The sequence below is a fragment of the Excalfactoria chinensis genome, chromosome 5 (assembly GCF_039878825.1).
Source record: "Excalfactoria chinensis isolate bCotChi1 chromosome 5, bCotChi1.hap2, whole genome shotgun sequence".
Taxonomy (NCBI): Eukaryota; Metazoa; Chordata; class Aves; order Galliformes; family Phasianidae; genus Excalfactoria; species Excalfactoria chinensis.
The window spans coordinates 29,783,210-29,804,588 of record NC_092829.1 but is presented as its reverse complement, the minus strand read 5'-3'; the positions used below and the strand labels follow the sequence as shown (position 1 = coordinate 29,804,588).

The 21,379-nt window shown below is 43.8% G+C and overlaps 1 protein-coding gene across 3 annotated transcripts in view; it reads right to left on the bottom strand.

Moving 5' to 3' along the window:
* The window catches only part of RAD51B (RAD51 paralog B), a 329,325-nt gene that overhangs the window by 62,717 nt on the left and 245,229 nt on the right, over positions 1–21,379 (bottom strand). The window contains exon 11 of one of the 3 annotated variants that reach the window (XM_072338183.1): positions 21,226–21,323. The exons of the other annotated variants lie outside the window; for them this stretch is intronic. Coding sequence (XP_072194284.1) covers positions 21,304–21,323 — 20 coding nt within the window. The 3' untranslated portion in view covers positions 21,226–21,303. Of the gene's footprint in view, positions 1–21,225; positions 21,324–21,379 lie in introns of those variants that run through there. 3 annotated transcript variants of the gene reach the window in all.

Sequence of the window (21,379 nt, the reverse complement as noted above, 5' to 3'; positions counted from 1 at the left end):
GTCTGCACACAAGCTTCCTTTACTGCTTCACTGCCATCAGAAATTGATGTTTTCTGCCTACTTGCACCTCACATGTAACTTCAATTACCTTTTATGTTCATAACTACTGAAGTAAGTTCAGGACAAACCTTACCAGTTGCTTACACCAGGTTGCACTGCCTACATGTAGTATGCAGTATACTCGGATAGAGAGGAGGTTTAAAAAGATTTTGCATCAGCAAGCAAGCAATAAAGAATGCATAAAGCAGTTTGAGCAGAGGAATGAATTGCTGCTAAGACCTTTGACAGTAGATTCATTGGCTTCCAGCTGATCAGACAGACTTTCAGCTACTTGCTGGCTTTATTCTCCAGCGATCTGAAGACATTTTGGATAGCGCATTTTAAACCAATTGGTTGTTTTCCCAGAGTCTACATAGGGGTCGGGGGAAGAAGGGGAGTATCCTTCTTGCTAATGTTAGCTAGACAATGGCAGCTTAACTGTAAAGCCCCCTAAAAGAGAATAAGCCTATTGTGTCCCCAGTGTGTTTCCCACATTTCAAAGGCCACTAAGTAGCACCAGCATCTTTGCCTCTGGGTTACTGAGAAGACAGGCTCTTATGCTTATTAAATGCCGGCTTTCCCTAACGATTTGAAACAAACAACAACAACAACAACAAAAAAGCACACACAAAGCCAGAGATGCGCACATTTAAGGCTTCTCCTGCCACAGGGTCAAACACATGAAAAGACACAACAAAAAGTTTGGCCCTGAGATACCGGAGTGGACCCACTTGCCCATCTCTCCCACACCAGCCCTTACTCTCTTTTCTGCTGTGAGAGCCCCCGGTTCCTGCACAATTAGGCCCACCACCAATGGCATTTCTGCTGCTGCTCCTTCCACTTCGCTTCACTGCTGAGAAAGAAGCTTGTTCGGCGGGGAGGCGGGCACCACTGCCTCAATAGTCTCCGAAGCATTCATTATCTCCCGCCTAATTACATGGCCGACATAGTGTTGTTGTGGGAACATTGCATCACATTAATCAGCAAGGGGATGTGCCGAGATGAAAGGGTCCCCTTGTGCCTGCTCTCTGCTCTGGAAAATGGGCGGCAGGGCGGGGGAAGGCGCGGGGTATTTATCAATCCCAAGCAAGGGAAGGCCCAGCGGGGCACCCAAACTCAGCCTGGCCCCACTGCCATCTTCCCAGGCCAGCTCTCTCCTAGCACGTACACTTATAGACATGGACAATGGAGGACTGATAGCCTTGGAGCCTGTAAGCCATCACCATGGGCAATGATTTGGGCCACTGCTTAGCTTTTCCTGCTCACAGCTCTCCCTGTCCAGAAATGTCTCAACGAGATGGCATTTGGCTGCAGCCTGGGCACTGGGCTTCGCCGAAAGTCGCTCCAACCCTCAAAACACCCTCCAAATATGCCATTCTTCGACAGTCTGAGTCAAGCGTTAAACCGTAGCTGCAAGTGTCCTCGTAGATCAAAGTCAAGCCAGTACCCAAAAGCAAAAGTTTCATTTCTCAAAGCCTTCTGGAGAGAACCCCAGTTCGCCCAACATGGTGAAATTTTTAAATGGACTCTTGAAATCTGAGATCTCATTTCCTCCTATCTTTGTCCTATTTGCAAGGCATTTAGAAGGCTTTGTAAGGCTTTGCATAGATGCTTCTGTGTGTATTGGGACTGGGGGGGAGGAGGACTGAGGCATCTACACTGTGGCTGTTTGGCACCCTGCAAAATACCCCGTCTGACTAGAATACCAAGTGCCAGGCCTTGGCAGAGCTGTTCAGCTCTGTGAGATGCAATAGCAGTGCTTCAGAGAGAATGAGGAAAGGTAATGGAAAAAATGAAGACATTACAAATGCAGCCATTTCCATCTATTAGATTCTCCTATTCACTTTTGACTGAATCAGTTCAGAGCAGCCCCCTTTAAAATCCCCCAAGGACTGGCAACAGCTCAGGCTCAGACCTCTTCCAGTTTTCCCTTCCCATCCATTACAGCATTTCCACATTTGAAAAGTGCTGCAAGTTGACTTCAATTGCTTTGAATTTAAATCTTGCCTCCCAACCCTGTTGTTCTTGCAATGCATGTGGCATATTACGCAGACTATTAAAGCCACTTTGGAAGCAGATTTACTGAGATGCAGATAAGTTTATCTGCCACAAAGTATCCGTGAACACCAGTTTCTCCTGCAGTGACTGTTGCCAAGCCCTCCCATGTGGACAACTGGGGCAGAATGCTTACCTGCCTGCCACCTGTTGTGCATAAATCACCTTGACCAAGTGCCACCTTTCTGTTCAAATACTGCTGCTGCATCAGGTGGTGTTCTTTGGATTTCATCACACAAGGAGCATCACTTGTGTGATACTGGACAGTGCTATGCTAAGAAACTTGACTTCATTGCCCTCTGGTGAGAAGAACATATACAACAGGGTCTTCTCAACTCTTTTTATTTATTTTTGAAGAAAATCAAATAGGTCCTGCTTTCTACATTTCAAGTGACAACCAAGCCAAAGAAGGGCAAACTTCAGGTTAATCTTGTTGTGTACGACATAACCCAAGTGAATAGAGTAGGATCAGAATTCTCTGTCCTTTGGGCACACACATCCTCCAAATAAGCCAACTTGGCAAAGCTGTTTATGCAGTTGCTAGATTCTCTCTGTTGCTCAGTCTTTGGTTGACTGCCTTGCCTTAAACACAGTCCCCTTAGTACTTTACTTCCTCAGCCTACCAAGATACTGATACTCTAGCCATCTCCTAACCTGCAGATGCCCAGGAATTCTGCTAGATGAGGAACATTTTCCCACATCTGTGCTTACTGAAGGCTTGGAAAAGCCCAGGTTAATGGAAACCCAACCCAAAGACAAATAACAGTTGTATTCCTGGTGGTTTTCAAGTAGTTATCTGAACAATAAATTTTGCCCAACAAAAGTGAGGTAATGAACTGAAAGCACTGCCATATAGGGCTTAAACTGGTCAGTTTACATTGCAGAAAAGAAGTCTAAGAGATAACAAAGAATTCTCATCTCTAATCTACAAGACAGATAAAAAGACAGAAGCACGAGGAAGATGTCCTACAGCATGATGCAGGGGAAATGATGACAGGGAAATGTGTCACACTTCATAATTACTGCTAATGAGGTTAATCCAAGGGCAATTAATCCTGTGGGAGAACATGGTAGCTCGGTGACCAAGGTCTTCTCTGAAATACAGGAATGTTTTGCAGTCTTCAACCTCTAATGCCTCACCCTTTCTGGAACATTCATGGTCCCACAGCTCAGAAATATCTCCTATTCTCCCTGTGCTATTCCAGCAGTATGCAATCAGAGATTTCTACCACAAAGGTAATTGCTTATCTGCTGGTAACCTGCACCCCAAAACAAAGAGATCTGTCTCCTGCATATCTTAGCAAGCTCGTGTGTGCACTGTGGTTTGTTTTGTGAAGTGCCTTTTGATTTGTTTTACCACCGCTGCCAGTTTTTCCAGGTCTGAATATTTGTTTTGACTCATCAGCCAAGAAGGCACTGGAAGGACCAAACACAGAAATACTAAATGAAGAGCTCTAGTAAGAGAATAAAAGCCCGCTTGGTTTACATCTCCCTCTTTTTCATGTTCCCCTCTCACTGCCACACTTACAGTGACTACACAGCAGGCCTGCAGCAACTTTTCTGGATTAAACATTACAAATCCCAGTACTTCTTCCAGTTTTGGGGTCTTAACCTTGAAACCAGCTTTTTCCACAGGCTTCAGAAAGGTGATTGTATAAAATGATCACAGGAACTTCTTGTTTTGACACAACATTTCATTGCTTCTGATAAGCAAAACCATCTCAAACATTCCCCCTCCTATCAGAGGGAACAGAGCAAGAGGCTGCTCTGCCCAAAGATCTCTAGTCCCAGAATGGGTCTAGAGAGCCAGAGGTCGCTAGGAAAACACCATCGAGTCACATCTCCAAAGCCCAGAACAGATCCCCAGCACAAGTAAGTTCTGATTCTTTGCTTCACTTCCACTCTTCATGTGACAGCTTTCTTTACAATCTCTCTCTCATCTGGAAATGTCATTTATGGCTTGCTTTCACTCTTTCTGGGTGTCTGGTTTCCAAAGGACTCTTTAACTGAGAGCTTCTCCCTTGCTTCTATCTACACTTCAGTTAACTCCCCTTCACATATTCTATTACAAAAAATAAAATAAAACCTCGCTGAAAAAAGAACCAAAGTCATTTGACAGTGACTGCAGGATTTGTGCCTGTCTTTCAGTGACTCCAAAGGTGAGAGGAATTTTAGTAATTCGACAGATAGGTTATTTGCTTTAGTATTTGGCTGTACCATGTTACTGAAATATATTGTAGCCAAAATAATGCTGAAGATTACACGATATGCCTCTGCAGGTTAAGTAGGTTAATTCCAGCTGCAAATATAATATTTTTAACATTTTACTGCAAGTCACCCAGTAAATGAAGCTCCTGTCCCACACTCTGCAGCGATTTTTAAGTGAGTAGTTTTCCTTTCTGCTCATACCCACACTAACACCAACAGTGCTTACAAGGAAATCCCAACAGGCAGACCATTATTCAGACCATTTCTGCATTTCTAAGGCTCATCGACCTTTCTTTTGTCAGATAAAAGCTTCCCATCTCTTTAAGCCCTTCATTCTTGCAATAGTCCCACAGAAAAGTTGACATCCTTGGCAAGGAGAGTGAAAAGCAGCTTGTCCGCCCTTCCCAATAGGCCAGGCTAGGGTTGTTTTAGCCTGTTTAAATCTCTCCCCTATTTATATGCTAATGTTCTGGTATCAGCAGAAAGTATAAACAGTGTTGTTTACAGCTCCCTACAGTCTGAGCACCAAACCGCTAGGAGAATACTGTGTACTGGGCAAAGAGATGTATTTATTGACAATGCAAATGGCCACTTCTAAGACTATGAGAAACAAAACTGTACTGTAAAAATGCAGCGTCAGCCAACAGTATAACCGTGTAAAGCAGTACTGGCAGAAAGCCACTAGCCAGGGCTCAGTAGTGGGCCCTAAGGAGCTAGAAGATTTCATATTTAACAGGGAGAGATCTGGGGAGACCTCTGAGACGAGAGAGCATCAAGCTCTTTGGCAAGGCAGCCTACATGCTCCATTTGCTATTATTGCAGATTTCTTTTTTAGTGGATAATAGCTCATAGCTTGGCTCACAACTCTCCTGGACCCTGAAGAGAATTAAATTCTCCTAAGAAAAACAACATGGTCTAAAGGAGCAAGCATAGGCATTCTTGAGATCAGATCTTGGCTACTTCGCTATGTGACTCTTTCCACCAGGAGAGCGTTAGTTATTAAAAATAACAATAACAGCAAAACCAGGAAGTAATGAGGATGTACATCAAGGATGCTTGTGCAGTGCCAAGCTTTCTGAAGACACGAGGGCATGGAGGTTGTCTCTTCTACATCAGTCAAAAAAATGCTGCCCACTGTAATGGCACTCCCTGTTCAAAAGAGGGGAAATATCTGCTCCCCTCAGCAATGCCTTGTCTCTCAGTAAACAGAGACTAAAGTTTGAAAATTCCTATTTACCACAGTGTTTACTGCATGCGAGTCTCTTATGAATACAGGTACTGATGAAAGATGCTAGACTGGCTGATCTTTATAGTGTTTTTTCACTGAAACATAGAAAAAGGCTATGACAAAGTTTTAGATCTCAGCAGATAAGATTCACTGCTCCACTTCCAGGAAGGAAATCCATGGGGGTTTGATTACAATCTGAAAGATGAGGGAGTTCGTGTCACTTAGGCCAGCTGAGCTGCAACATGTTCTGCTCTCTTTGGAGGGGGACTCCAGATCATCTCCTCAGTGGTCCAAAGTCATATCACAGCCATCGGTACCACTACCTCTCTCACTGGGCAATCTCAGACAAGGTGTCAAAAAAGAACCGAGCCTTTTTCCAGGCATCGTAACTGTCCTGCAAAACCAGTGTGGAAGCACATGGGTAGGACAAGGTGAACTTGATTGGCTGTTACTAGAGAACCTGCATATGTTATACATTAAAGGAAGCCATCTACTCGGCATTTTGTATTGACACTGAATTCACGTAAGGATGAAATGCTAGAGGACCACTTTGCAATGATGTGCCTTGTCAGAGCACCACAGTCACAAGAAGGACTTGAGGCGGTGGACGATGCAAGTGTACTCTATTGGCAAAGATGTGCTTTCCTTTCAGTGGGAATTCAGTCACTAAGTGCATCAAGGCGATTTACTACAACCTTTTGCTGTAATAAGTAGATAGAGGCCTGCATGAAAATCCCACATTTGGCTGTGGCACACTGGCTAAGGCTACTCTGTTTCCTTCTAGTAGTGAGTTTCCAAAGAAGGAAATTGCTTATTTCTGCTACTATAGTATGTCTGAAATCAAGGAGTGGTCTGGTGGTGCCATGCCAAATTTTTTCAATGCAGAAAGTTTCATTCTCCTGATTTAAAGTAATCTGCACGTGGTCTTGCACATATTACTCACATCACCTTTTAAAGAACTTAATCTCTCCAGTTTCAAGCTTCGAAGTTTTCCTGTCCGGTGTAAAAGGGTTAAGTCTACCCAGGTGCCCTGCACACATTAAACTGCGTATTTTGCAGGATTATAAGTGCTTATCAACAGTGCAAATAAAACAGTCCAGTGCCTTTATTCCACTCAAGACCGTCTAAAACTGGTTCATTTCTAATAACTGTCAGCTAAACCACTAAGCCAGGTGGGGATGATTCTTGTTGGAGCCGCTCTGAGCTCTCACAGCAGTTTCTAAATCTCCTTCCATTATTTATTATTAATTACTGTTTGTTAAGCACCAGCAGCGCAATCAGTGCAGGGTAAAAGACAAATAAAGGCAGCCCCATACCAAGGGGTTAACCTCTAAGCACAAGGCATATCAATTAAGATCCCAGTATGAACAGCGAGAGATGCCTTGAATCTGAAGCCAGGAGCAGGGATTTCAGTGTTTGTGTTTTTGGCATCTGTGTCTGTAAGGGAATAAAAAGGCACAGGAATGTTTTGAGGTAGGTGCGTGTTTCGGTCAAAGAGAAAGCAGACACACCTAAAACTAGGAGAGAGAACTGCAGATACGCTTCTTAGAGATGCATCTACAGAAATATTAATAAAGAAAAGGCTAGAATGTAGTCTTACATAATTCATTGCTGCTGGGACACAGGCTGGGAGGGAAGAATGGAAAAAACAGTCCATAAAGATGCCAATAGTTTCTAAGCAGAAACATCTGTTGAAGTCTTAAAAACGGCCAGGCCTGCAGCAAGCTCAGTAACAGGAAAGCCTGTAGTTGATCACCCCTACCCTCATCAGCCCCATGCTCTCCTGCCCCTGGGATCTGCGTAGAGCTTGGAAGATAACTGACACCATGAATCAACCCCTGCTCCTTTCTTAAAGGGGAAAGGGGGAACAGAGGGCCAGGATGGGTGTCCAGGGAAGACAAATGGTTGTTTGGAATGGAGGTATTCATGAAGAGTTACAAAAGAGTAAGGGAACACGCAAAGGGAGACCTAGTGGCTTATCCCCTCTGCCCCAAAGGGGCCAGTGCTTGGAATTTCCATTGCCCTGTCCAGTCTAATTTTAAATGTCTCAAAGCAGAATGCCTTACTCCCCTTGGGAAGGTATTGCAAAATCTCACAAATCATCTTTGCCTTTTACATGACTGCCTCTTCCTTTGCGATAGAGTTTATTCAATTTTCTTTATTTTCTCTGGATATTCAGCACCACCCCTAGGCATAACAGTAGCAATTGGCTATTTCTTCTACCTGAAAACTTTTTTCCCCCCTTCTGCTGTTTTCCCTCAAGAAAAGAGTTATGTTAAAAGTATCTGTGGAGGTTGTAGTCTGTACACCACTGCAGAATCTGCATCTGTCTGCAGGAAGACACGGTTCTGAGGACAAGGCTCAATGAAATGGGGGCCACAGCTGCTGTACTACAAGAGAAGTATAAATTGGCACAGGTTCTCAGAAGCAAGTTTGTAGCCTTCCCTTCCTGATCACCAATCATTTCAGATGCCAGTCTTGGCAAATTGCTTACTGGGTCCTGTTAACACTTCTTAAAGTATGAAACTTCATCCATCACAAAAGGCAAACTTCAGTCAACGGCTATGCAAATTTTAACTACAGGTCCAGCAGCCTGTGTTATCCATGTGAGTGGGCAGCTACCTAGCAGTGAATTTCTGAGTTTATAAAGGATCCTATTTTAGAGTTAGTGATGACTGAAACACTATAAGAACCGTACTTCACTTCTCAAAAAAGGTAATACTCAAATGCTTGGGATTTCAGAACTATTTACCCTGCACTTCTGAAAATCTAAGTAAAATCCTGCCCCTCCCTTGAACTGCCATTTTCCTAGCACTAGTTTTTCTATGTAAAGCTAGACTGAAGGGTTGACATATGATTTAGATTGGCACTGTTGCTCTGATATTATCCACGCAGCCCATAACCACCAGCTCCATAGCAATAACAGAAGCAAGCAGAGTGGGAGTGAGCAGAGCAGTGGTTAAAGTGATCAGATACTCAAAAACAAACACTGCAATTTCCACTATTCATCAGTTTTCAGATTTTGACCTCTGTCTGCACTCCAAATTGGCACTTTGTGATTTGCTTCCTGGCTCAGATGCCCCCGGTCTTCAGGGTGGAACATCAAAGAAAGCATGCTGCTTGAGTGGCTCTCTCCCAGCCTGCCTTGCTTGCTGCTTCACCATCTTTTGCTTTTTCCATAAGATAGGCAGCTTTGGATAAGAGACTACGGCACTGCGTGAAGCTTTGAGGATCCTTTTATCAACCTTGTTAAGATCTTCTCCGCCTTGCCACTTGTTTTCTGGCTATCTCTAGAAACACTATGTTGGGGAGGACTCTCTGATAGCAACCCTGTTTCGGGCTGCAGAGTCAGTTATCTCTACTTACTGTCAGCAGTGGTACAAATAACAGTGCTAGAAGCAGCAGTACTAGACCTAGCTTTATCGTGTCACACAGTTCTAAACGACTGACCAAAAGGCCCTATCAGCAGCTTGGCTTTCCTTTCAGGTATGGAGTGATGTTTTCACGCTGCATGTGAGGCAGCGGATGACTTCAAAGAACAAGAAACACAAAAAGGATTAGGAAGCTTCTCGCTTCCCGCTATTCCTCCTGCAGATTTCCAACCAGTCTCAGCCAGCTGCCTACCTCCAATCTGGGCTCATGAAGCCCCTGTTCCCTACAGGTCTCCTGGCTGCACACAGGAAGAGAACAGTCTCCAACAATGCAGGAGTAAAGGAACTTTTAACTCAGTGTTAAGCCTCTTAAAATATGAGCTGAGGTTCCTCTGAGATTTTATTAAATCTGCCAGCCTGTGAAATACTGCCCAGTGGATCAAAGACACAATGCGCCCTTTCTTAGTTTGTGTTCAGCTCTTCATGGATCTCTAAGGGGCAGTAGGGCTGCAATGTCTTATTAGGTCAGGCATTAAATACAAGGAATCAAAAAATTCACTGGAGACCAAGAGTGGCGATGGGACTCTGCCATCCCTTCCGAAGCATGACGTCTGACCCTTTTAATTCATTTTCACTCCCTTCTCTCCTCAGTACGCTGAGAACCGCTCACTACTGCTGATGTATAAAACCTTGCCACGATAACTACTAAAAAGGGCAGCTCCATGCTGGCATTGATCCTGCCTTTATCTCACTGCAGTCATTGTCTGTGAGAACAGAGGCAGGATTAGAAGGGGGTTTAGAGTGCAACCAGGCAGTAAGATTAATAACTGCTCTTACGTTCATTCGTGATCAATTGAGTGTGTGTGAATCTGCAGAGGACCTTCTTTAAACAATTGGTAGGGATAGTAGGGGCAGTTGTGGAACTAGAAATCCAGCAATGCTAATTTCAGTTACACAGCACTTACCGTAGGGAGGAAATAAATGTGTTGCTATCTTTAAGTCTGCAAAAGTGGTTCTGCTTGTATAGATCTAAGAGCATTTATCCCCCAATTCTGTTACACACCCTATCTTACTCCCCAGAAAGTCCAAGGAGCACACAGTCAAACCTTACATGAAAGAAAGTTTACCGTCACGAATGCTTCCAGGTACACACTAGGAATGTGTCAGCTACTTTTTAAACACACTGAACACCTTGAAGCCTACAGGATAATACATTTCACCAGATTTATCCCTATTTTATCTCCTGCAAGTAAATACAGATAAACCACATTATCTGGTTCCTTTTCCTGGATTCTTTCAAGAATTCCTATGTGTATGAATAGAAGATGCAGCACACACAGCGGTCGCAGAGGTGACTATTAAATGGGCTTCCTATGAACCATCACACTGGTAAAAGCCTGACTGCTCAAAATTCTGTAGGTGCTTGTGTAGAAGTAAAACAAAAAAGTGAAAAATATGAAAACTGGCCACATTGCACATTCATCACCCAATTCTGTTAACATCAAAAATCAAAGCATTTTTGCAGCACTTTGACAAAAGACTGACCCAGCTGTGCATGGCTTCTGGCCTCTGCTACAGTGGGAACAAAACTATGGGAAAAAGGCATATGCTGGGTTTTGATTTAAGAACATATCACATAAGGCTACTTCCAGAAATGCTGTTATTCTGCCCATGTACATCACTTTTCATTCTGGAAGACATCAAAATAAAGAATAAGCGACACAAAGGAATACCCACTTTCACTACTGAGATGGTTCTAGGGGTAATAGTTGGCCTCCCTGAACAGCACTACACAACAACTTCGGAAAGAAGAGAAAAGTATGTTCCCCTATACAGTGGTCAATACTACCTTGCAGGCACATCAGTGCAGCCCTGACATGCCTGGAGCCAGGCTTCAAAAACATGGAGCACTCCAGGCATTTTGCTTGGCATGACAAAGGACAGGAGGGAGGGCACCCAGCTGCTCTGCCCCTGCTGCACTCCATAACATGTTCTGTAACATGTCCTGCAGGATTCACACTTCAAATAATGGAGCATTACCTGAACAGACATCCCACAGTCTGCACACAGCAGCTGGCTGTATTCCCAAGCATTAAGAAATTGGCCATCCCTATTTAATTGAAACAGCAGGAGAATTTATGGAAGCAAAATTTAATTCCCCTAACTGATAATTGAAAGATTAACTTCTGGAGAGTATGCCTTGAGATTTTTAATGACCACACACGATCAGAACCTTGGTTTAACATCTCATGTAATATGACTAAAACAGTGCTGAGGGTAGAAAAAAGGGGGGAAAAAAATGTCCAGATTTCACTGGAAACACAGCGTAAAGAGGTTGGTGTAATATAGCACCCCAAAATCTGTCTGCCCAAGGAATTTCTTATTGATTAGCAATTTATACTGGCATCAGTGAGAACGAGTCCAGGAATAACAGAGCTGCTACAGTATGTTTTAAATCAAAACAAAACAAAAAAATCCCACAAAACGCCCACATGCTCTTGTTTTCATTAAGCCAAGTGCTGGTGGCTTCTGCAGACCTCAACCACGATCGTTAACGTTCTGAGTTGGACTACCTTTATGGGACCACCGTATAAGACTCTTGTATTTGCTCTCCACAGTAATTTTAAGTTCTGTTTCCAATTCATGCTAACCTCTTGCCTCCCCAAGAGCATTCATGAAAAATACACGCTGGCACTGAGGGGAGAACATGGCCCTTCCCACTGAACATGATACCATGGGGCAAGGGAAGGATGTAAGTCCAGTGTGCTGTGTGGAGGGGCCACTGCTGCAGGGGCCAAGCTGCATCCCGTGGCCCCAGGTAGTTCAGGAATGTCAGCACAGCTTTACCGTCACAGAGCTGTATGACTTGGTCAGGTTGTTGTGAATGAGACCTTGTTAAATCCTGCTGTAACACAAAACTTCTTGGCAGCCAAGAACGGCCCATGGAGACCTCCTTTTTTGCTGCTATGAAGCTACTCTGATCTGGGTTGGAGGCACGGCAGCAGTGAGAAGAGTACAGGGTAAAAGCAGAAGGTATCAGCCTGCGGGGCTGTCACACCAACACTAAGCTCACTTGAAAAACAACTGAGAGAGACAGCTGCTAAGATATCTAAGAATGCTGATGCTCAGAGAAGGGGAGTGAGACGCGGGTCATTTGTAAAAATAGCAGAAGCCTTGTCTGTAACTTCAGCAGCATTCGACTTTTGTATTTAAAGGGTCCACAGAGGCTGCAGCTTTCATGCACATAGCCCAGCTCCCTGGGAGCATGGGAAAATCGGCCCATTGTATGGGAAGACCTTGAAAGGGAAAGCAGCTCCTGGGAAGACAGAGCAGGGCACGGCAGAGCCCAGCTTGGGAGCACAGAGTGGGAGAGAGCAAACATGCACCTACCCAGCACGCACACAGCCCTTACGCTCTGCCTAATCTCCACAACCTGAGCCCAAGCTGGTCTGCAAGCTTCTTGTCTCCACCTCCACCCCTTTCTTTAAAAAAAAAAAGTCATTGTTTTGTCTTCAATTACCTCCTCCTTTGTAAAGAGGAAAAGAAAAACTAGCAAAGTTCTGGGCACGCGTGTGCGTGTCTCACGGGCAGCCCCAGCACAGCAAGCTGTCCGACCCAGCCCAGCCCAGCCTCTGCCTCACTGTTCCCAGTGAGGATTTGATAAATATTTGGGAGGCAGCACGGGGCGGTGGGCTGCGGGCGGGAGGCTAGATAACTTTTGGGCCCACACAGCACACAGTTTTGAAAGCCTGCTTTTCATTAGCATCGCCTAGCAACCGGCTCATCTGCTGCAAATCTCATCACGCCCCAGCAAAGCATCCACGGCACGCTAATCTTTTCATTTAATAGAAAAGCTGCTGTAATCTTTCTTCCTTTTCCTTTCTAAAAGAGCAGACAATAATAATAATAACGATAAAAGGAGGGCTGCGGCCCCACTCCTCCCGCTTCCCTCGCTGTCGCGCTGCGGTTCCCAGGCTGCCCTGATGTGTGTGTCCTGGCTGACATGCACCAGCTGCAGCGGCCAGCCTGGGCTGCTTTCTGCTTTTTGTGTCAGGCGTGTTGGCAAAGGTGGGAGGAGGAGGAGTGTTGTTCTGGCTCTGTACTGAGAAAGGAAGGAGGAAGGCAGGGATATAGCGCTCCGAGTCAGAATGACTTGAGCACAATCTCTGGCTTTGGTGCCTGTAACCGAAGCTTCCCCAGCAGGCAGGAGAGAACTGGTTTTTTCTGGTGTGCACATGCACGCGTCTGCATGTTTCTGTGTGCGTGCACAAGCCCAGGCCCTGGCTGTCCACGGGAGGAGCGCAATCCTGCCCTGCAGCCGGTGAATGCGGCCCGAGCAGCTGTGCAGGGAGCCCTGCTCTGGAATCTCCCTGGGCTCTGCCTGTCCTTTCACTCTGAAAATATCACGCCCAAGGGTAGGGGAAGTGGTTTGGACAAAATAAGATTCGACCTGAGCATCTGCCCAAAACTGAAATCAGGCGTCTGTCTCCCAGAATTTCTGGCTCTCAATAAAGCTCAGATAATTTCTCTTGCCACCTGCCCATCTTCAAGCGTGTCTGCACTTTACGGGTCCACCCGGCACCACTCAGCTGTCATGGAATAGGCCATGCATTCAGCTTCTAAGCTGCTCAGAAGCCTGAATCTGCAAACCGGCAGAAAAGCACATTTTCAGCTCTTCAGACCCACTTTTACAGATAAGCACTCCAGTAAGCAAGGTATACGCCACCCTGCCATGTGCTCCTTCCCCAGCCTCTTCCCCTTTTTCTAGTCTCCATATTTCTTCTCCCTTTTTCACACTTTCAAGTATGGCTTATCCTCTCCACTCAAGAAAAAGAAAAATCCTTGAAAGTGGGACAGTGGGGGTCACTCCCACCTTATTCCCTCCTTCTCCAGCCTGTGAACCATGACCAGGATGCACCTCCCAACACCCCACGCATGACAGGGACACCAGCTCCTTGACCAAGAAGGACATTTCCTTTTTGCCTCTCCAGCATAATGCTGGAAGCATTCCCATTAGTGAGGTGCTATAGAGATATCATCTGCAAAGCCCTAAAAGCAACAATTAAGTCACTTGGGACAATAATGTCACTATCATACTAATGGAAATGACAGCAGGGCCACCATGTCACAGATCAAGAAAAGATACTATGATTCTTCTAAGAAATCCAGTTTTAAACAGGAGTGATATGAAGCCCAGGAAGCAATTAATGTTATGGAAAGTTGGAAAATGTACTGATACTGTGGAAGATGTCACATTACTTTAAGTACCTAACTGATATCAGGGTGAATAATTTATGTTCATTCCTACTCCTACCAATGTCTCCCATACAGCCTCTGTAACAGAGCTGCAGAGAGCCCAGCCATAAGGATGGCTGTAGGGCCAGGGAAGAACACTGAGGAAGTTCAACCAATCTCAGCAGCGTCCTCTGGCAACCACTTCAAAAGGTTCATGGAGCAGAGCACCCACAAGCAGATGAAATGATCCCCTTCACGCACTATTTACTGCACTTGACAGATAAGAATTGCCAGGTTCCGAAAAACACAGCCACCTTCACTCCCTTCACTTCTCAACAACCTCGGTGCTACCAGCTTCAGCACCGCGCTGCACACTTTCAGAGCCATCAATCAGGTGAAAGCCCTGCTCCCTGTGCACACACTGGGCTTGGAACCATTATGGGCTGGCTCTGCTCCCACAGCCAGCTGGAGACAGAGGTGCTTCAAATGTGTTCTATGGGAAAGGAAATACAAACCCCACCTTCGCTGGTTTTTAATTAAAAAAAAATCTCAAGCCTCATTGGTTTGCAGGAAAACATGGAGTTGGCTCATGTTTAAAGTGACAGTGTGGAAATAAAATTAGTATTTTAACAAATTCCCTTCTCTCTGTTGCTAAGAGCTGTAACAAAAGGGCTGCTCGCTGTAAAAGTAAGGCTTTCTGGTCACTGGAAGGCAGGTATTTTGGACTCAAAAGAAGAATGAAATAGTTTATGAATTACCTCCACTTGCTAGGGACTTGCGCCTATCTTTTTACAGTCTTGCATTTCTTTGAAATCAATTCTGAGTCATTTGAGAGACAGCGAGCTCTGCGAGGCTGGATAAGAAGAAACAGATAGCAAAGTAATTGCGCCAGATGGCAGAGAGCAGCAAGTGAGGAATTGAATGCCACTTACCCAAATGGTCCATCATTTGCTGACAACTATCATCACTATAGAGACAGAGGAGGATACATACTAGGGAATGGAAAATAAACTGGGACAGAGGCAAGGTGCCTTGGTTAGGGTGCAAACTATGATAACTGCAGTTTTTCTGCAGTGTCCCAGAGAACAGAAATTAAATATGTGACAAGCCTCAGTTTAGTTTCTAATACACAAGTCTAGCTGACACTTGCTGGTAGAATGAGTGGAGAAGCAAGAAACGGAATGAACATCCGTCAGGACCTCAGATGGCAGGAAAAGACTTAAAGATTATAAAGAATGCTATTTTTTAATTTCTGTCAACACAAAGGTAAGGAAACACGACTGCATTTGGGTGTGTGGATATAGCTTCCTCTCAGCCTCTACCAGAGAAAAAATTCCTTAAGCAAAGAGCATTAGTAAATTGTCTGCAAAGCTCTGTGTCTGGGAAAGGCTCAGGGATAAGCAGACAAGAGATCCTTGTATGTATCTAACTTTTTTAAAAACAAATAGTAACAGCTCAGTTGTCAGATTTATTCTGCTTGGTAGTGGTCATGTTCTTGCGGTATTAGTAAAACAGCAGCTCCCCGACAACAATGCACAGAAGACATTCACATTGTTGGACAAGGCTGAGAGATGCAGGCTTTCCTGCTGTTCTGCAGTTGAAAGAGAGTAAAGTTTATAGTACTTTCGGAATATTAGCTGAGGGAGAGAAGAAGTGTGAAGGCAGTTAAGTAAGGTTACACAGGTGCTGCTACTTCAGACTGTGGAAAAGAAATAAATTGTAATACATGTGAAAGAAAATAATCTCTCTAACGTTTGAGTCTTCATACTGCGGGGATAAAACCACAAGCCTGTTGTCGGAGAGCTGCCCTCCTCCAGCCAGCCAGACATCACACTGACATTCTTCAGTGACTTGTGGTTTGGAGAGACAGCCATATGCAAAGCTGAGGTCTGCACAGTTCTTAGAACTAGAAACTGTTTGTGTATGTTCTGGTAAACTCTGAGATGCAATCAAGCCAAAGAAAATTTTACAGGCTAATAGATCTCCGTCTCATGATAAATTTTATAGTCTCCTATGACGGTTTTATCATTCCGTCCACTCCTTACCCCTTGCAAATCAAGAGAGTTTCCAGTTTTAGTGGGAAGATGAGAAGGGTTGACATGCTGCCAGTATCAAAACAGAGCATTTCAGAATAGCCGGAATTTGAAGCAAGCAAGAGTTCTGTGATTGCTAGAAATAGGTCAAACCCCAGTTACATATGCAAGCACCACAAAAGTTTGAAGAAACTTACGGAAAGAAGTAAATGCAGCTATTGCTGAAATAAAAAAGTGCCCTCATCTTGGACTAAGTTTTACTGAAGAAGTTGGTACCATTTTACCAAAGAGAGTTTTAAAACTTAAACTGTGATACAGATACAATTATTGCCTTATAGGTTACCAAAAGTCCTTACTCTGGGCTGAACTACTGAATCACTTGTTGTTTTTTTGTTTTTAGAGGATTCATAAAGGAGATGCTCATAATGTTTTCACTGAATGGCCCTATCAGTGAAAAGCCATCAGGAGCTGGACTTGGTGCTGTACGAGGCATTTTCCAAAGAACTGGCTTTATTATCTTCCAGTTGTGTTAGATGAAAAAAATCTAAAGCCAAAATACTAGCTTATGGTTTACCTTACTAATGGCAAATGGCAAATCGTATTACCCCCAAAGCATTCCACCACAGAAAAATGCTGATATTGCTCAAATATCAGCTGTACTGTTCCTTCTAAAGGCAAGAGCTTAATGAAGCAAGTATCTTGTCAGCCAATTGTTATGTAACAGTGAAAGGTATGATTTAAAAACCTCATTGTAAACTTCAAGTCTGGAGATGAGTCCCTTTAAGCTGTATCTCCCTATGTGGTTCTCTTCCTTGTCCCACCCCAATCTTAAACAGCCTCACAGCTGTCTCTCCTACATTCTTCTGCTCAACTCTTTCCAGGCCAATCACTGCTGTGGTTGCACTTTTTGCTGCTTTCCATTCTTGCTCCTTCAGGATGCTCAAGGAGTACCATGGATTGAAGGATACAACTTAACTTCCACTTTTCAAATACTGCCTTCCTGTGTCACAACAGTTTCTAAAGGTTAGAAAAAGGAATGTCTAAAGATGATAGATTCACTTTGACCTGGAACATGTTTAGAATATCACTCTCTGGATAAATTCTCAGTTAAAATAAAAATCCTTCCTGTGTTTTTCCTCTTTGCATCCCTCTCATCCATCAGCAAAATGCAACTTATACTCCAAAAATGGAGGTAATACAGCTTTTGTTTTTTTTAATCATTGGTAAATCAAGAAGATTTTTCCCAATGGTACCTGAAACTATCAAACTCTCTGAAGAAACTTGCCATCAAAACCATCCATAAGTAAGCCCCTTGCATAGACATTTCTGGCCCAAATGCTATGGTAAATTAGAATTCGTTGAAAACAAGATTCTGTAGTGGAATGCATGAGGCAACTGTGGCCATCTGAGTAGCTATTCCTGCCTTTTCATCAGCTATGCAAGGACACCAACTCCAAATGAACAAGCAAACATGTCCAAACCAACCTTCAAATCCCTGACTTAGGCACACTACACTCTATCCAGATGATCCCAGTTGCCTGGATGACAGGGGCAATTCCATGTCTGTATGTGCTGTGGTCATCTCATAGGTATCCTCTGGAGGTCACTGCCTGGGCTTTCATGTGATTATGATGCCTTTGTGGTAAATAAATCACTGTTCTGCAGGTGCAGTAATATATACTTCCACGCTTACAAACACGGTTTTCTGTTAATGTCTCAGCACCCTTCCTTTACCAGCAATTACTCAACAAATGGCAAAAAACACTGCAAAATTAAACTAGGATTGCCTGATGTAAAATTTCTCATTCTATTCTACCTGAAAATTAGTTTAGGGGTCATAAAAAGTAAAAAGCCTGGGAATACTGAGATCAGAAGATCTCTAACTGCAGAATCATGGATGAGCAGCAGCATAAGCTTATCCTATCTGCCAGTATGTGGTGACTGAATCAGAATGAGAAAAACTACAGGCAAGATCTCTGGCTTCTGACCACTCAATTAGGGACTACTCTGCTCACATCGAAGCCAGAGTTCCTGTCCTGACCTCTAGTTACCTGTAAGGGGACCACTGATTCTTTTCAGAAAGACAAAAGATGAGTTGTAGGAGCTCAGTTCTAGGTTTGCTTTGCAGTTCTCTGCATCCACATGAAGCAAGAATCCCTTGTGACAAAGCCACCAAGGTGGCCAAAAACTTTCTGCTGGCAGTGGAGAGAAACAGGCTAGAGCAAACAAAGGTCTATCAACCCTTCCAAAAGCCAAATACCTTCATGCTGTTAGTTTCCTGTTGTTATTTGTTGAAGTAGGCCCAATCTCACAGAAAACAATGCCTAATGTAAGCTGCAGACTTGTATCATCCCCCTGAAATTAAACACTTCCTGATATTAAGCAACCTATATGGCTATTAACTTAGAATGCTCTTTAAAAATGTTTTAAGAATATATAGTGCTGTTTCTCAGTGGTGGGTCCTAGCTGCTTTGGAGAGTTCTATTATAAAGCAGCTATGAAGCAAGCCCACCAAATTCAGAAACTGTGCTGGGAAGCTTAGAGGAACTGATGAATGGTTATCTAAAGATGCAGTTCCATGACACTTTCCACCATAGCTGAATGCTCTAAAAAAAATCTCACAGGATTGTTTTTCAGCTGTCTTAAGCCAGTTCCTGCAATTATTCAGGTCAGGAAAATGCCAGTGCCAATAGAAGAGGAGAGCACACAGCTGGGAGCTGAACAAGAAGCAAAATGATTGGGTTAAACAGCCATGGGGCTGAACTCCAGCAAAACACAGGAAGAAACAATTGGATTCACTTTGCAAATCTACTGAATTTAGCCCATGAGCTCTTATGTTTTTGCTCCTTAATGCTCAAACACTTTTTCAGATATTTATAAGAGATCTTCCCTGGTTACAACAGAGACAACTGGGCTCTGCTCCACTCATTTCCACTGAAGGCAGTGGAAAGAAATCCGGCAGCTTTTGGGCAGCTATGGCAACCAGGGCAAAAATCAAATGAGTAGTAAAACAAAAATACAGCCATACAAAGGTATTCCAGAATTACAGTTACAGAGAGCAAACTACTGTGAGAGAAATGGCAAATGGAGCCACTTTGGATTCAGCCTGAAACCTTCTCTGCTGAATATTCTGCGCTAACTGGAAAATGGAAATGATTTACCGAAGGCAAATTTCCTGGCATGTGACAGACTGAACACTGGCACAGTGTTAGATACAAGCTGATGCTCCTCGGCTCATAAATTAAATAAGCTTTCCATTCAGTAGGAATTGGTAAGGTGCGTATAAGCTGATTGAAGGCAACCTGGCCTGTATGTCACTGAGGCTACGACCCAGCCTGAGCTGTGACCGTCCTCCAGCTGCTGGGACTGCCACCCTGCTGGAACAGAGTGGACAGCACAGGCACCCTAATCCACCTCAGGCAGGATCTGCTACATCAGTATTAATGAGCAGTTTGAGCGCACGCACCCTTTCCCACAGGAAGAAGCGTGCTGGGGAGCACACTCCTTCCAGAACCGGAGGTGGCTGAGAGGGGACAAGGCCAGCAACTGGCTGAATAATGTTGCAAAGCTGGGTCTAGGGAAGGGACTTCCCGCAGCTCTTGACTATGATCTTGTTTACATCTGGAAACTGCACTGGTTTAAGTAAATGGACGTTAGTAGCCAACCTACTTAAACCACTGTCAACGCTTGTGTAAGCACTTAGTGAAATTCAGCTGACGCATGGGTGTGGTACGAGTTTCACTAAATCTGTTACACTGATTTCAATTAAACTGGTGGGATTTCTATGCGTTAGCAAATCCTTTGCAACTCCAGGAGGGCAAATCCAGCCATCACATACATATTTGTGCAGGAGCAAACATACACACAGCAAGAGTAAATCACATCAGAATTTGGCTCTGCACTAAGACTGGACCAAGTTTTAAATAGTAACATCCCAAGTGCCAAATAACAGCAAACCTGATGTTTCTTTACACTGTCTCAAAGGTGGGGAACACGAAGTTTTCCATCCTCACCATCCTATTTTCCTCAAGCTCAGGGACAAGCTTTGTGAAGAACTGTGCGAGAACCTCGGTCTACCAGTACTTCAAAGGGTAGAGGTCTTGCAGTGCTCAATATCCTGCTGGCTCCAAAGAATAGAGCAGAGCTGGCTTTGGGAAGGGTGGGGGGGAGGAGAAAGGAAGCATTTGTAGGCCTGAATACAAGCAGCACATACAGTAGGTCTGATTCTCGTCCTATCAGCCCTGACGCAATGTGTCCCTTTCCTCCAGCTACTTGAGATAAACAGGAAAGGAAAAAAAAAAAAAAAATCAGTGCTGGAAAAAATACAAACCAGTTGGGAAAGAAAACGTTATTGTCAAGTGTTCTAATGGCCATTTCAAACAATAGCGAGTACAGTATGTCACATAAAAACAGGGCCATTGCTGTGATAGCCAATCATACAAAAACTAGGAAAAAAAAGGGGAGTTTATAACATTCACTCCAGTAAAAATAGTAAATAATTAAAAAAAATAAAAAAAGCATTAAGTCTCTACAAAGAGCTTATGTGTAAGAAAGTCAGCAGAATAGTAATATTCTTGCACCCATTTTTTCTGACTGGGAATGTATTTTACAGATAGTTTGAACAGTTCACTCAACGACCCTGCAGTGGACCTGAGCTGCTGCCTAGCAAAGCCTTGAACTGTACTACCTTCCTCTGACCATTAAACCATACCACGATGAATTCTTTCATTAATGCCTTCGTAAACAAAGAACAGGTGAAAGTTGGTTATAAAGTGGAAGTAATCTGTTTTGGCATTTGGTGCTACTTCCAGGAGCCAAGTCAACTTTCTGGTATGAATGTGGGAGAGTTAATACTGCTGAAAGGGCTCATTCTGCAGCCGAAGACTATAAAATGTATCCTTTCACAATGATGTTTGTACCTCTGGTGCAGAAATCCTTACTGGAAATATGGATAGGCTATGAGAGCAGACCTTCTCACTTTATAAATTCTGTATTTATAAATTGTGTTTATAAATACATTGGACACAGTAAGCCAAATCAGTAATGAAGGATGTAGCTTCGTATAAATCAGGGCAACTCAGTGACGTGATGAGGAAATTTGCTTGAATCCATTTCATCTTTTATTAGTGTGCTTTTACCAACTGCAGCATGGACCTGAGGGAATATGAAGAGCCCCATTTATCTCTATGTTTGACAGATATTTTTTACAT